The sequence below is a fragment of the Spinacia oleracea genome, chromosome 4 (genome assembly GCF_020520425.1).
Source record: "Spinacia oleracea cultivar Varoflay chromosome 4, BTI_SOV_V1, whole genome shotgun sequence".
NCBI classification, from domain to species: Eukaryota; Viridiplantae; Streptophyta; class Magnoliopsida; order Caryophyllales; family Amaranthaceae; genus Spinacia; species Spinacia oleracea.
Genome location: NC_079490.1, coordinates 12,266,270 through 12,280,111, shown reverse-complemented (window position 1 = coordinate 12,280,111; position 13,842 = coordinate 12,266,270). Strand labels below are relative to the sequence as shown.

The window sequence follows — 13,842 nt, the reverse complement described above, 5'->3', positions numbered from 1 at the left end:
GGATCCGCCTTAAGATTGACCAACTAGAATCGCCCTTAAGGTACTAGAATTTTCGACACTATTGAGCAAGGAATGTGGCTGAATTTTTCTCTCAAAACTCACTTTGAATACTTGAATTAATCTCTGAAAATATGTGACCCTAGGCACGTATTTATAGAGTTATGGAAAGGGAATTGTAATCCTAGTAGGACACGAATTAATTAAACTTAGAATCCTACAAGAACTCTAATTAATTAATTTATCCAATTAGGAATATGAATTTAATCATATACAAACTCTAATAGTTTTAGGAATCATGCATGAACACAAACTCACACACACACGGCAACCACAAGGGCCGCCCATGCGCGTGCGTGCGAGCAGCAGCCCACGCAGCGAGGCCCACGCAGCCGTGGCCTTGGCGCGCGCTGGGCCTGCCTTGCGGTAGGCCTGGGCGCTGCCTTGGTTGGGCTTGTGGCGCGCGTTTGGCTTGCTGGGCGATGGCCCGGCTTCGTGTTGGGCCTTCGTCCGGCAGGCCTCGTCCGATGCTAATTCGTACGATACGCTTCCGATTAAATTCCCGGTTCCGGAATTCATTTTCGATACGAACAATATTTAATATTTCCGATTCCGGAATCAATTTCCGTTTCGAACAAATATTTAATATTTCCGATTCTGACAATATTTCCGTTTCCGGCAATATTTCCGATTCTGGTAATATTTCCATTTCCGATAATATTTTCCGATACGTACCATGTTTCCGTTTCCGGCAACATCTACGATTTGGATAATATTTATATTTCCGATACGATCCATATTTCCGTTTCCGGCAATATCATCGTTTCCGGAGTATTCATTTCTTGCCTGTGACGATCTCAGCTCCCACTGAAACCAAGATCCGTCGATTCCGAATATCCATAGATGGAGTATCTAATGCCATTAAATACTTGATCCGTTTACGTACTATTTGTGTGACCCTACGGGTTCAGTCAAGAGTAAGCTGTGGATTAATATCATTAATTCCACTTGAACTGAAGCGGCCTCTAGCTAGGCATTCAGCTCACTTGATCTCACTGAATTATTAACTTGTTAATTAATACTGAACCGCATTTATTAGACTTAACATAGAATGCATACTTGGACCAAGGGCATTATTTCCTTCACACGCTCCCTTATCACATACGATACAATTGAACTTCACGGTCAAAAGAAAGAGCTTCGTTCGGTTGGCCCCAACATCACGATCCATCTTGATAGACGTCCGTTGGGGTCGATCCCAAAGCCATAATGTCTCAAAACGAGGAGGCCTCTGCTAGGCAGCGTGTGGAATGGCCGAGAGCGGCCCTCAATGAGATGGGGAATTTTGAACCTCCCATTTATTAAGACTTTTGGTTTCTCTTTCTGAATTGAGGCCCGGCTCACGTCGTTCCAACAACCGGAAGCGAGTCTCCTAAACGAAGCTTTGGTCGCAATAGTGCACAATTGAAGTTGTGAAGGATAATTAACCAATAGTGCAGCCACGCCTTTACTTGATACCAGCTAGCTTGGGAATATGATGAAGACCTGGCTAAAAGCATTAATCTTATTTCATACTTTGCTAATAAAGCGGATCAAAAAATATCAGACATTTACAAAAACATCTGATGCAACAGAACAATACCAGACCAGGCTAGGTAGTTGGTCAGGTAAAGGCTGACCAAGCCAATGATGCTTAGCTGGTCTTTTCGGATGATCAGCCACACCGGGACTGAGACACGGCCCGGACTCCCATGGGGGGGCAGCAGTGGGGAATCTTGGACAATGGGCGAAAGCCCGATCCAGCTTTTGAGCTTAAGCGAAGCTTTCGGATTTGTAATAGCTAAAGCATCGAGGTGTGAAACGACTCCGTCGATAAGAGCTCTTGGGAGTCATCAGCCTGTTATCAACCTTTGGAATCCTCGTCAAGCACGGAGTCCTTGGCCACCTATCGGTTACTCTAGATTTTGGAAATTTTCTCTTCGATCCCACTCCATTTCTCCGCCAGGAATAGCCGTTAGTGGACACCCACTACTTTTCACCGGTTAGAGAGGCCCTCCTCATTAGAGGTGAAAGACCGACCATCGAAGGCTTTCCACAAATTGAGATTTGGCCGTAGAAGGATCAAATTGTAAGCTACGGGCATATACCCCGCCCCGGGGGGATTTCATTGCAAGCTTGCCTAAGGTGGGGGAGGATGGATCACCTAGTAAAGGTTGTACTAGACATGAGTTCTATGCCATCTTCACCCCAGCCCCATCGCTCGCTTGACTGAACTCGTTGGAAGAAATGAGGCAAAAAAGAGATCTTCCACTATTAGGGGAAGACCAGCAGGGCCGGAACCCCCAACGAGAACCCTTTCACCGGGTTGCCCCCCTCAACCTATTGAGTAGAAAGTGTTTTATGACTTGGTTCCGCAACTCCCTTGTTTCCAACTGTTCATATCCCTACTTTAAGGAGTGGGCCATCTCTTACACTTGAAGCTAGAAACAGTTTGTGTGCAAGCTCGAAGTTGAGCTTAATTAAGCGAAGCTTTTGTTTACTCGCTAAAGCTATGCTTTTGGAAAATAGCGATGCAAATCTCCTTGGCCAAAAGTCATATTTATTTGGGAGGCATAAGGGGCCAGGGGGACGTACAAGGATGATCAGACTGCTTGATTCGGTTCGCTTTCCTCGCGGGCAGGAAGCACACCAGCAGCGTGCATTGCGTGATTCTACTGTGTTTTTTGCACTTGGCTGGGTTGTTGTTTGTGTGAAATCCTCTTGCTTTTGAAGGGGTTTTCATTCGACCAATCAGGCTGGCACAATAGAAGCAATAGCTGCAGGAAAGGAACTGCCCCTTGACTCCATTCCCTTCGGTCAGTGTCGTGGTAAGAATCTTTTTCACACTGCCGGTTGAACGTCCGATGGTATTATCAATAAATTTATGAAAGTTTAATTACGTACTCTGACTTCTTATCTTTCTATTTTCCATGTATGCTATAGTGTTTGTTTTCTCTTTTTTACTCGAGATTCATGATAAGTTTGTATAATATACAATGAACTGGAGTATTTACAAATTAAAACACTTTTTGCACTTGGTTGTTTAATTTATGAAAGTTTAGTTATTCGAATTTTTATCTTTATATTTTTGCGTGTATATATGTTATTTACACATTGAAGTTACTTTTTTAAAAAAGTGATTTTTTTTTTTTAGAATGTTTGGCTAAAATTGATATATACTCCGTAGTTTGCTATAGTATTAGTGGACTGTGGACATATGCTCAGGGTTGATGTCCTTATTCAAGTCCATATTTGTGAGATCTTATCGAAGTTGGGTTGATGTTTTAACTGAAGTTTGGCTTCGAGTGAATCGAGTTGTATAAAATAGCAAATAGTAATGGGATTGCCCACTTTTGTAAATAATTATAGAGTGATATATTTGCATTGTCAATTTGTTGCAGTATAATTTTATCCCTCATTTAAAGAATCAAATAGTTACGAATATCTTTAAAAACTAAAACATTCTTTTTCGTGCATCGTACGGGCACTAACCTGGTACAAACACTATAAATATGTCGTATAAACATGTCGCCTTAGTGCACATACCAAAGTACACTTATTTATTGTCTTCGCATATACTTTAACCTAGATAACTCTTTCTACTACCTAGCCTAGTACTTACTTAGGCATCGAAGGGGTTCCTCATAACACTCCCGGGACAAGTTAACTTACTAGTGTACAGGTACTCTCGAGACCAAATACATTCAAGAACAAATTAGATCTTCTCCATGAACGAATAGGCTTCACCCGAAGTCCATTGTTTCGTATCCGGAACAACGGGTACCCAACATTTTGGATATTCCCGCAAGAGAATGGAACAGAACATGCTGAATAGCTTGGATTCTGACCATCTGAGGAATGAACAACAACTAACAAGATAATCATTGAGGCTATGAAAGGAAATTGAATTCTTAAGAAAGCACCACTGGTGGTACTGCAATATTCCTTGATTACAACCTCTATGTAGGTAGTCTAGTCCACGAAAATCAACTCCAATTCTGCTGCCAAATGATACATGCATGGGTCTGTTTCTTGTTGATTACAAGTATAGTTTGTAATACTACTACAACATTATGGTTTTGGCATCATGGATTTTCTAAGTTGATGCTGATAGACGGCGAAAGAGAAGGACAGGATGCAACTTCTGTAGCATTTCTGAACCTGGAAATCTGAATTTTAATCCAACTAAAGAAACCTGCAAGCTCAATGGATGAAAAAGACACGAGTTTCTAAAATGGCTATAGCTGGGGTAACTATTAGAGCTTGAAAGTCCCAAGTAAAATACCTGTACTCTGTAGAAGCAGTGACACTAGGAAATTGTCAGAAACTAAAAATCTACAGACTTTTTATACAACCTTGGAAAATCCCTGTTCTGATCACAATACATCTCCACAATTACAGTTTACAGTACACGCCACGGAGATAATGAAGGGAGGTACTTTCATATCATACTTCATATGTTTTCCGTCATCTGAACAAATGAAACAGTGCAGACAAGAGGATCATTTCTGCAGGAAAAACAAAATGAAGAAAATTGAAAGAAAAGAATGTTTTTGGGTTAGTTTCAATTGGGCTTGTCTAAGTGTAACTGTTACAATTGTAATATAACAAGGTTCAGCATTATGGATTTACAGTAACAGAATATAACAGATTCAAACCGCACTAGATTCAACTTCATCAACATACTTCTGATAATTTTCATTTGATGGAGAAAATGGACATACAAAGTAAGATTTAGCAATTGTTAAACAGATACAAATATACAATACTGGAATTTGACCTTAGGTGGTGCTCAGAGGTGACGCTTCAAACACGGATCTCGTAGGGGAAGACAGACGTGGCAAGGGGGGCGTTTCTATTGACTCGAATGTTCCTTCCAACATGTCTACAACTCTGTTCATAGGCGGCCTGTTAGTGGGATATGTTTGTATACACCATAGGCTTACCAATATCATCTTCCTCTCTAACTTCCACAATTCCATCACTCGCAACAACTTCCTCCTCCTCGACCTCAAGTCGGTTGTATATCCATTCAGGAAAGTACATTTCACTGCTCTGTTGATGAACCTCATTACTTGTATTTTTCCTACCACATACCAGGTCTATCAGCATCATCCCAAAGCTGTAAACATCCGATTTATGGGAAACGCCACCATAATACCTACAAAAAACTTCCGGAGCAATGTACCCAATTGTCCATCTTGCTTCCGACATTGATATCATACTCTTCTTTGGGGGACACAATCTAGCAAGACCGAAGTCATAAATCTTTGGGTGAAACTCTTCATCAAGTAAAATATTATGAGGCTTTATGTCAAAGTGTAATATCCGTGTGTTGCAACCTCTATGAAGATAGTCTAACCCTCGAGCAATTCCAATCGCAATGTTGAACACAGTTTCCCATTGCAACGATTGTCTATTTTCTTTACCGTGTATAAACTTTTCAAGAGATCCCGTTGGGCATGAACTCGAAAACAAGAGCTCTGTGGTTTCCTTCGAAACAAAACCCTAAAAGAGTGACAATATTGACATGGTTAGTTCTGCTAATGCTTAATACCTCGTTGATGAAATCTTTTCCATCTCCCTTTAAAACCTTCAATTTCTTCACCGCCACAAAAAGACCATTACATAGTCTGCCTTTGTAAACACTTCCATAACCTCCTTCACCAAGTTTATCTTTGAAGGAACTTGTGATTTTCCTTATTTCTGCATATGTGTATCTTTTTGGTGCAAGAGATCTATAACTTTGTAAAAAGGCTACTAAATTTTGATCCCTTTTTGTTTGTCTCCTCCATAGAATAGAAAACTTATTTGTTGCCCGTCTTTTACATCCACGGATGACCAAGACTACCAATATCATTGTTCCTATTCCTAGTCCTAGTAGTAAACGGATTGTTCCTATTTCTAGTATTAAACGGGTTGTTCTCATTTCAATTAGTAGTCCTAGCAGTAGACCATTAGTTATACCTGTAAATAATAAATAATAAAACAAAATCAAGCTAGATTAACTATGAAAAAGAGAATAATATATTTTACATTCCTTAATTTTCGTATAAAATACACAACAGGAACAACAAAATTTGACAGAGAGAGTAATATATACTATATACGTAGTAAGAAACAAATAATAAATACTCATAACAGATATTTCATCTGTTCTTTTTTAAGTTGACACATTTTTTTTATCATTGTTGCCAATGCAATAGTTAATTCATTTAATATCTTAAATTATCAATCGGTAAAAGTTATAAAAAAGTAATGAAGTATTAAAAATCAACAAAGAGATGATTATAACAATACCTTACATAACTATAATTTTTTCCCACAAAGAGTCAAGGATAAGTCATAATTGATATCAAAGACTCAAAGTAGATTACTTCATCCGTTACAATTTAATTGTCAACACTTTTCATTTTTATTCGTCCCAATTTAATTGTCACATTTCCTTCTATAACTTGGACCCACTAATATATTATTATCTCTCTTTCCGCTATGCAAAATTATGACCTCACATCCTCTCACATTCAATTAAAAAATTTATTCTACCATCTCCGACCCCACCTACTTTTCTACTTCGTAATAAACTTAAATACTCCATCCGTCCCTTAATACTTGCACAGTTGCACCGCTTCTATAAATGGAAAATTTTACCAATATTATATTATTTCTCACACTTACCTACTAACCCACCTACACCCCTACTCCCTACAAAAATCATTTAAAAATTCACACCCCCCACTCACCACTCACCACCCCTTTACACATTTCCCACTAATTATATTAAAAAAAACACCTCACTATCAACTAACACTCGTTAAATTAATAAGTCAACTCAAGTGTCTTAAACTCCGCACCGGTCAAACCGGTGCGAGTATTAAGGGACGGAGGGAGTATATAAGTCTACAACAACTAATCGCATGAAAATCCGTGAAAAGCTTAGTGTAACGATTAAATTGGGACATAAGTAGTATATGTTTAGTGTCAAAAGTCAAATTGTGTCCTCTAAAAAAGAAAGGGGCCAAGGAGGAAGTAAAAAATACTTCGTATCAAATAACAATAACACGTAACAAATAACAATAACAAACACGGAGTAATAAATAACAAATAATAATACTATATAATTCTTGATAAAATATTGATTGAATTACATAGAATTTAACTAAATCAAATCCAAAAGAACAGGGCCTAATGAAGGGAGATGTGTGAAAGTCAACTAAAAATATGAGGTATAAGTATTTGGCGTAATGTTATATGCAAACTAATGAAGGGAGATGAAGTTGATGGTAAAGGATATGAGGAAAAGGCACCTGATTGAGGACACTCTAATGGTTGTGGCCCATCTTGGCAATAACAAGCAAACTGATCGGAAAATGAATCCTGTGATGATCCGCATCTGCCTTCAGACTTCTCACACTTGGAACAGGCTACGAAGCTCGCCATGTACTCCATCTTAATTGGCCACTTGTTTAACGTAGTAGTAGCAAGTGAGGCATTTGTGCTACTGAGCTCATCTATTCCTCTCTTATCCATCAGAAAAGTAACATTATTCTTGCACGAACATGACGTACCTCTCCTTCTGATGTCTGGTGAATTTCCAAAGTAATAAGCAGTACCGTTGCTACCATCAGAGTTGGAGCAAGAAAATGTATTGTGGTGATACCGGGAGTGGCAATTAGTGCAACCATAAAACAAACTTATGTTTCTGCAACCGGCTTTTGGCTTCAATGTGGAAACCAAGGTTCCATTGCTGATCGCATTCATATGACAACTTCTAAGCAGATTTTCTTCTGAGAAAATCATGGTGTGGGATGATGTATTGATGACAAGGACATGTAATGGAGTGTTTGCAGATCCAAATACCTTCATAGTAGGGTACGGGGTAATCTGTATCATCAGAACAACTGAGCTTCAAGTTCGACACTCCGCAGAAATCGGACCTATTATCTCCCCAAAATGGGTACCCAACATTATGGATTTTCCCGCAAGAGAATGGAATAGAGCATGCTGCAAATTTTGTATCCTCACCATTTGACAAGGGAACAACAGGTAACAAGACGAGAAAGGTTACAAAAAAAGCAAAGTGAATACTTAGATTAGCACTGGAGATCATTTGTTATTGATGTTTAAACCACTTTTGAGTTTCATGTAAAAAACTATCTATATGTAAAAACAACACACTCTAAGAAGACAGTCTTGTGAAGAAACTTCAAACATTGTAGGCTAATCCAATCAGCAGAATTAAAGACTTGACTTGAGTTGACTTGGGATAGTGATAGTGACAACAGTCCAGAACAGAGTGTATGGCAAATAATGAGTCTCAGTCCCACTAATTTTGTCCTCCCCTTCTCAAACTTCTTGGTTTTTTCTACCCCAATTGTTTATGTATCTGATGAACTCTACATGGAAGTCAGCAGGAAATAAATAAATAAAGAGCATTCTAAAAGGAACCTTGTAGCTTGGCAAAGCCGAAAGACTTGGCTTCAGTTGACTTGGGTGACAAGTGAGTGTTTGGCAATGGGTGAACTCCAGTCCTACTGTACATTACACTCTACTCTTGAATATCTGTTACTCTTTCCCAGTTGTTTGATCGAGTGGCAGACTGGTGTTACTGATTGACATGTTCCTGAAAGAGTCCAATCGACTAGGAGGGCAGGCAGAGCAAGAGCGCTTTGAGCCATTTGATGAGAGTGCACATTCTTGATCTTTAAGGCTCCGTTTGTTTCTACGGAAAACAATTTTAAAGGGAAAACATTAATAGTTTTCCTCTGTTTGTTTCCTTACAAGAAAAATTATAAAGAAAAAGAACATAGAAATGGAAATGAGAGGAGAGAAAAGGAAATGTAAGGAGTTAGAGTGGAAAATGTGGCATTCCTTCTTTTCAAAAGGAAAGTTGTTTTCCACCTTTGGGAAAATTGTTTTCCACTCTTAATAAAACAAAGGAAAATGAGAAAATCATTTTCCGAAAATGTGTTTTCTGTCAAAACAAACGGAGCCTAATCCTTCTCTACTCTCCCCTGCCTTCACCTTCCATAATCTATCATGAAGTCACTGAAAATTGATATGGACTGGTAAGGACAGCAGAAACGAAAATTTCAGAAACAGCAACAGAAAAAGAGGCAAAAAATAAGACTGGAGAACAGACAAAAAGAAACCATATTGTCCCTAATTGTGTGCCGCATGGAAAACATGGGGCAGATGTATATGTGAGAGTAAGGTTGTAATCCCATAAACATTTTTAGTAATAGAGCAATCTTTTGGGGACAGACCAAAATGGCAAATTAGGTGTAAACAAAAAGCGACAGGGGATTAAGTGATTAACAACCTTAAAAAAAAAGAGGAATGTTACAAAATCAAATCCCATGGTCAAATGACACATTGACATATTCTCATTGTGATGTAATAAATATTGAAGAAACATAACAAGTTCAGCCTATAGTTTTTGAATAAAGCTAAAAGGCTTTAAGATTAGCAAAAGGATTATAAGAAAAACCTGATATCAAGTGGACATGGTGATCATAGGCAAGGAATCGAACATGGATCTTGTAGGAGAAGATAGATTTGGCTTGGGGGGCAATTGTAATGACTTTGATGAGCCTTCTAGCATTTCTACAACTCTATTCATAGGTGGCCGGTTTGCCGGATAAGTCTGTATGCACCATAAGCTCACTAAAATCATCTTTCTCTCTATCTCCTTTTTATCGTCATTCAAAATCCGGTTAACTGCAACTTCCTCCACGGCCTCAAGTCGATTATATATCCACTCCGGAAAACACATTTCACTGTTCTGTTGAGCATCATACGCTATGGTATTTCTGCCACATACTAGGTCCAACAGCATCATCCCGTAGCTATAAACATCTGATTTATGGGAAACGCTGCCATAATATCTACAAAAAACTTCTGGAGCAATGTACCCGATTGTCCCTCTTGCAACCGACATTGATATAATACTATTCATCGGTGGACACAATCTAGCAAGGCCGAAATCAGAAATCTTAGGCCGGAATTCTTCATCAAGAAGAATATTATGAGGCTTAATGTCAAAGTGTAATATTTGTGTATTACAACCTCTATGTAGGTAATCTAGTCCTCTAGCAATACCAACCGCAATGTTGAACATAGTTTCAAGTTCCAATGATTGCTCTATCTCTTTACCATATATATACTTGTCAAGAGATCCATTAGGCAAGAACTCAAACACAAGAGCTCTTTTGTCTCCTTCAAAACAAAAGCCTAAAAGAGTAACGATGTTGACATGGTTAGTTCTGCTTATGCTTAATACCTCACTGATGACTTCTTTTCCATCACCTTCTAAGATCTTTAATTTCTTCACCGCCACAAAACGACCGTCATTTAGCCTCCCTTTGTAAACAATACCATAACCTCCTTCACCGAGTTTATCCTTGAAGGAATTCGTCATTTTCCTTATTTCTGAATATGTATATCCTTTCGGAGCAAGGGATCCATAACTTTTCAAGAAGGCTGCCACATTTTGATCCCTGGCTATTTTTCTACTCCATTGAAAGGGAAAGTTGTCGGTACCTCGTCTTCTATAGGAAAAGATGAACACAGCAATCAACATCACCGTCCCTAATACTAAAGCAGCTAAACCTGTAGAGCAGAAATTAAAGTGAAGTTTACTAAATTGTGGATACAGTTGAATTTTCAATCATCATTAGCTACACTTACACAGTTATATCCTTATTTGATAACTAATACCATGTCCAAAATTAAGTTGAGGTATTACTTTTACAGTCCCTGTTGGAATTGTGAACTGTCACATGTGAAAAGTGGAATGTCAAATCAGCACAAATAGGTTTCAGTAACATATTGCTAAACCTAAAAAAGCATAAAACAAAATCCTCAGTCCCACTTCAAATGTAACGCTCGTTTTGATTGGTTCATGTTACTACTCCATACTCCCTCCGTCCCTAAAAGATTGCCCATATTTCTTTTTGGAATGTACCTATTTGTTTGCCCCATACCTTATTTAGTAACTTTCCTACATGCTCTCTCTCTCTTCAAAGGCCCGCTTTACCAACCCATGTACACATTCTACACCCAAATATTAATAAAGTGAAGTTTTCTCTACGGGCAATCTTTTAGGGACGAAGGAAGTACTTAATAGTAGAATGAAATGAACTGGTATGATGGATTGACACAAACGTGGAACATAGAAAGTGGGACAAAAGATTTATATTCAACAAGCACAAATACAAACTATGAAGTTCTATTCCCTTTAATCAACAACTCTCACATCTGAATGAATGTGAATTTCACTAAAAAGCTCGTTTAGAATAAAGAATTTCATATGATTACTCTCTTATATCATTATATGTACTTTATTCCAGAAACAAATAGATTTCGAAATTGTAACATCTAACAAGTACATGCCAAAAACAATATATGCATGCATGAGGCATCAAACCAGATCATATAAATTGCAGTATGACAGTAAGAATACCCGATCCAAGGATTATTGATCTTCTTCGTCCACCTGCACAAGGAATACACAGACATTAGTTTGTGCATGTCAAACACAAATATTTCCTTTCCAATTTCCTGATTTATTGACAAGAAATAATAAGAAGAAAGAATCTAACCTGAATGAGAGCACTCCAATTGATGAGGTCCATCTTGGCAATAACACACGAACTGTTCAGAAAATGGAACAGCATCTGACGATCCACATCTGCCGCCAGACTCTTCACACTTGGAACAAGCTGTGAAGTTCACCATGTACTCCATCTCAACTGGCCAATTTGTCAAGATACTCCAAAGCGAGGCGTTTGTGTTTCTAAGCTCATCTATCCGACTCTTGTCCACCGGAATAGTAACATTGTTCATACACGAACACGACTTACCCATCTTACTGATGTCTGATTGGTCTTCAAAGTAATAAGCAGAACCAGTAGTATGATCATTAGAGTTAGTGCAAGTGAAGGATTTCGAGTTGTATCCAGAGACACAATCAGCGCAACCATAAAACAAGCTTATTGCACTGTATCTGCTGTCTAACTTTAATGAGGAAAGCAGAGTTATTTTGCTAATATCTTGCAAATAACAGCTTTCCAGCAGCTTAACTCGAGAAATATCCATGGTGTGTGAAGATGTATTGACGCCAAGAACACTTAATCCCAAGTATCCATTATTATAAACATTCATTGTGGGGAGTTCAGCACCAGCAAGACAGTTAAGCTTAAAGTCTGTAATCCCACAGAAATCAGGCCTGCTATCCCCTCCCCAAAACGGATACCCTATGTTTTGGATCTTTCCACACGAGTATAGACTCGAGCAAGCTGCATACTTTGCATCCTCGCCGTTTGACAGAGGAACAACTAACAAGATGATGAAGGTCATGAAAGGAAAAAGGATGCTAATGAAGATACTAGAGATCATCATCCTAATGATGTTTAAATTGTATGTGTGCTCCATGTAACTCTATATGAATGCCGGCGTGAAATGAAATATAAAACAAGGGTGAAATGATGTACGGAACTTCAAACAATTTTGGCAGTCAATTCATCTAAAGTAAATAATTAGGAAATATGAATGAATAGAAGCACATGTATAGAATAAAAATGAATTCCAATCCCACTTTAACCTGCTTTTTAGTCGTCTATCATGACCCATCTTAGCTGTTCTAGTGGGAGTAGTTTCCCTTTCTTTGTATGGATGTGAGCTTTAGCCTTTCCATACACATGAAATTCTTTTTATATTACAGGGTTGTGAATATAAATTTCAAATATGTTAAGATGGAATCTTAGATGGAACTTCACTGGAACATATATTTCATTATCTACTAATCTGTATTTGTTCATGATTCGAATACCAGCCGCCATGATAATGCAATGTTAGAGTTGCATAAAGGGTTGCAACTTGATGCCTAGATTGAAAGAGCAATTTCACTTAATCAATATTTTTGTCTAATACTTCTGTTTAGGCAGGGCCGAGTCTGGTGTTTTATAGGGCCTAGTTGCGAAATACAAGACTACATGAAACATGAGCCTAAAATAGTACGGAATCTATGGAGCTTAAAGACTATAGGGGTGTTTGGTTAGGGGAGGTTTGAGGAAAAAAAAGTTTTTTGAGATAAATTAGAGGTTTGACTTTTTTAAAAAGCGGAGTAATTGAGAGTGTTTGGTTAGGGGAGGTTTGGAAGGGAGTTTTGGGTGGAAAAACTAATTCTCAAAAAAGTTCAATATAAGAGTTTTTTGCAATTAGAGGTTTGAAATAGTGAATGTACAATTACTATTTTGTCCTAATATTGCTTAAAATTACAACACTTATCCCATTTACTACTCGTTACTTGTTGTAATAAAAATTACTCCGTATATTAGTACATTGAAGTAATTAATTAAAACTATTGAAATCATGTTTATAATATCATCACTAACATTTCTACATTTGTATATCAATAATTTATGTATTTAAAATTTTATGTTCATAACCTTTTTTTTTAAAAAAAGTTGTTTTATTTTTTTTTAAGGGGATAAATTTGTTTTATTTTATTCTATGCTTATTTAAAAAATAAAGAGAAGATAATTAACATAATAAACTATTGTCTAATACTAATAAGAAACAAAATACTATTATACAAGGTATCATTAATGGTCATTTCACATATTAAATAGCTAACAACTAATTTACCAAACACTTTTACAAAAACGGCTAATTCAATCAACTAGTTTACAAACAGCTAACAACTTCTAACCAAACAGGGCCTATATAAGTGTATACTACTCGAGTACTCCTAACCTAAGTATAAGTGTATACTCCGTAACTCCTAAGTGTCTGACTAAGAAC

General features: G+C 37.8%; 1 protein-coding gene and 1 pseudogene across 1 annotated transcript; both read right to left on the bottom strand.

The window, feature by feature from the left end:
* Window positions 1–3,997: 3,997 nt before the first annotated feature.
* LOC110800473 (LEAF RUST 10 DISEASE-RESISTANCE LOCUS RECEPTOR-LIKE PROTEIN KINASE-like 2.1) lies at window positions 3,998–9,084 on the bottom strand (annotated as a pseudogene).
* A 237-nt stretch (window positions 9,085–9,321) lies between these two features.
* LOC110800474 (LEAF RUST 10 DISEASE-RESISTANCE LOCUS RECEPTOR-LIKE PROTEIN KINASE-like 2.1) lies at window positions 9,322–13,113 on the bottom strand. Its single transcript, XM_022005779.2, has 3 exons — window positions 11,640–13,113; window positions 11,501–11,533; window positions 9,322–10,647 (listed from the first exon to the last, which is right to left on the bottom strand). The coding sequence occupies exons 1-3, from the start codon at window positions 12,469–12,471 to the stop codon at window positions 9,533–9,535; spliced, it is 1,980 nt and encodes a 659-aa protein (XP_021861471.2). The 5' UTR covers window positions 12,472–13,113; the 3' UTR covers window positions 9,322–9,532.
* Window positions 13,114–13,842: the final 729 nt, after the last annotated feature.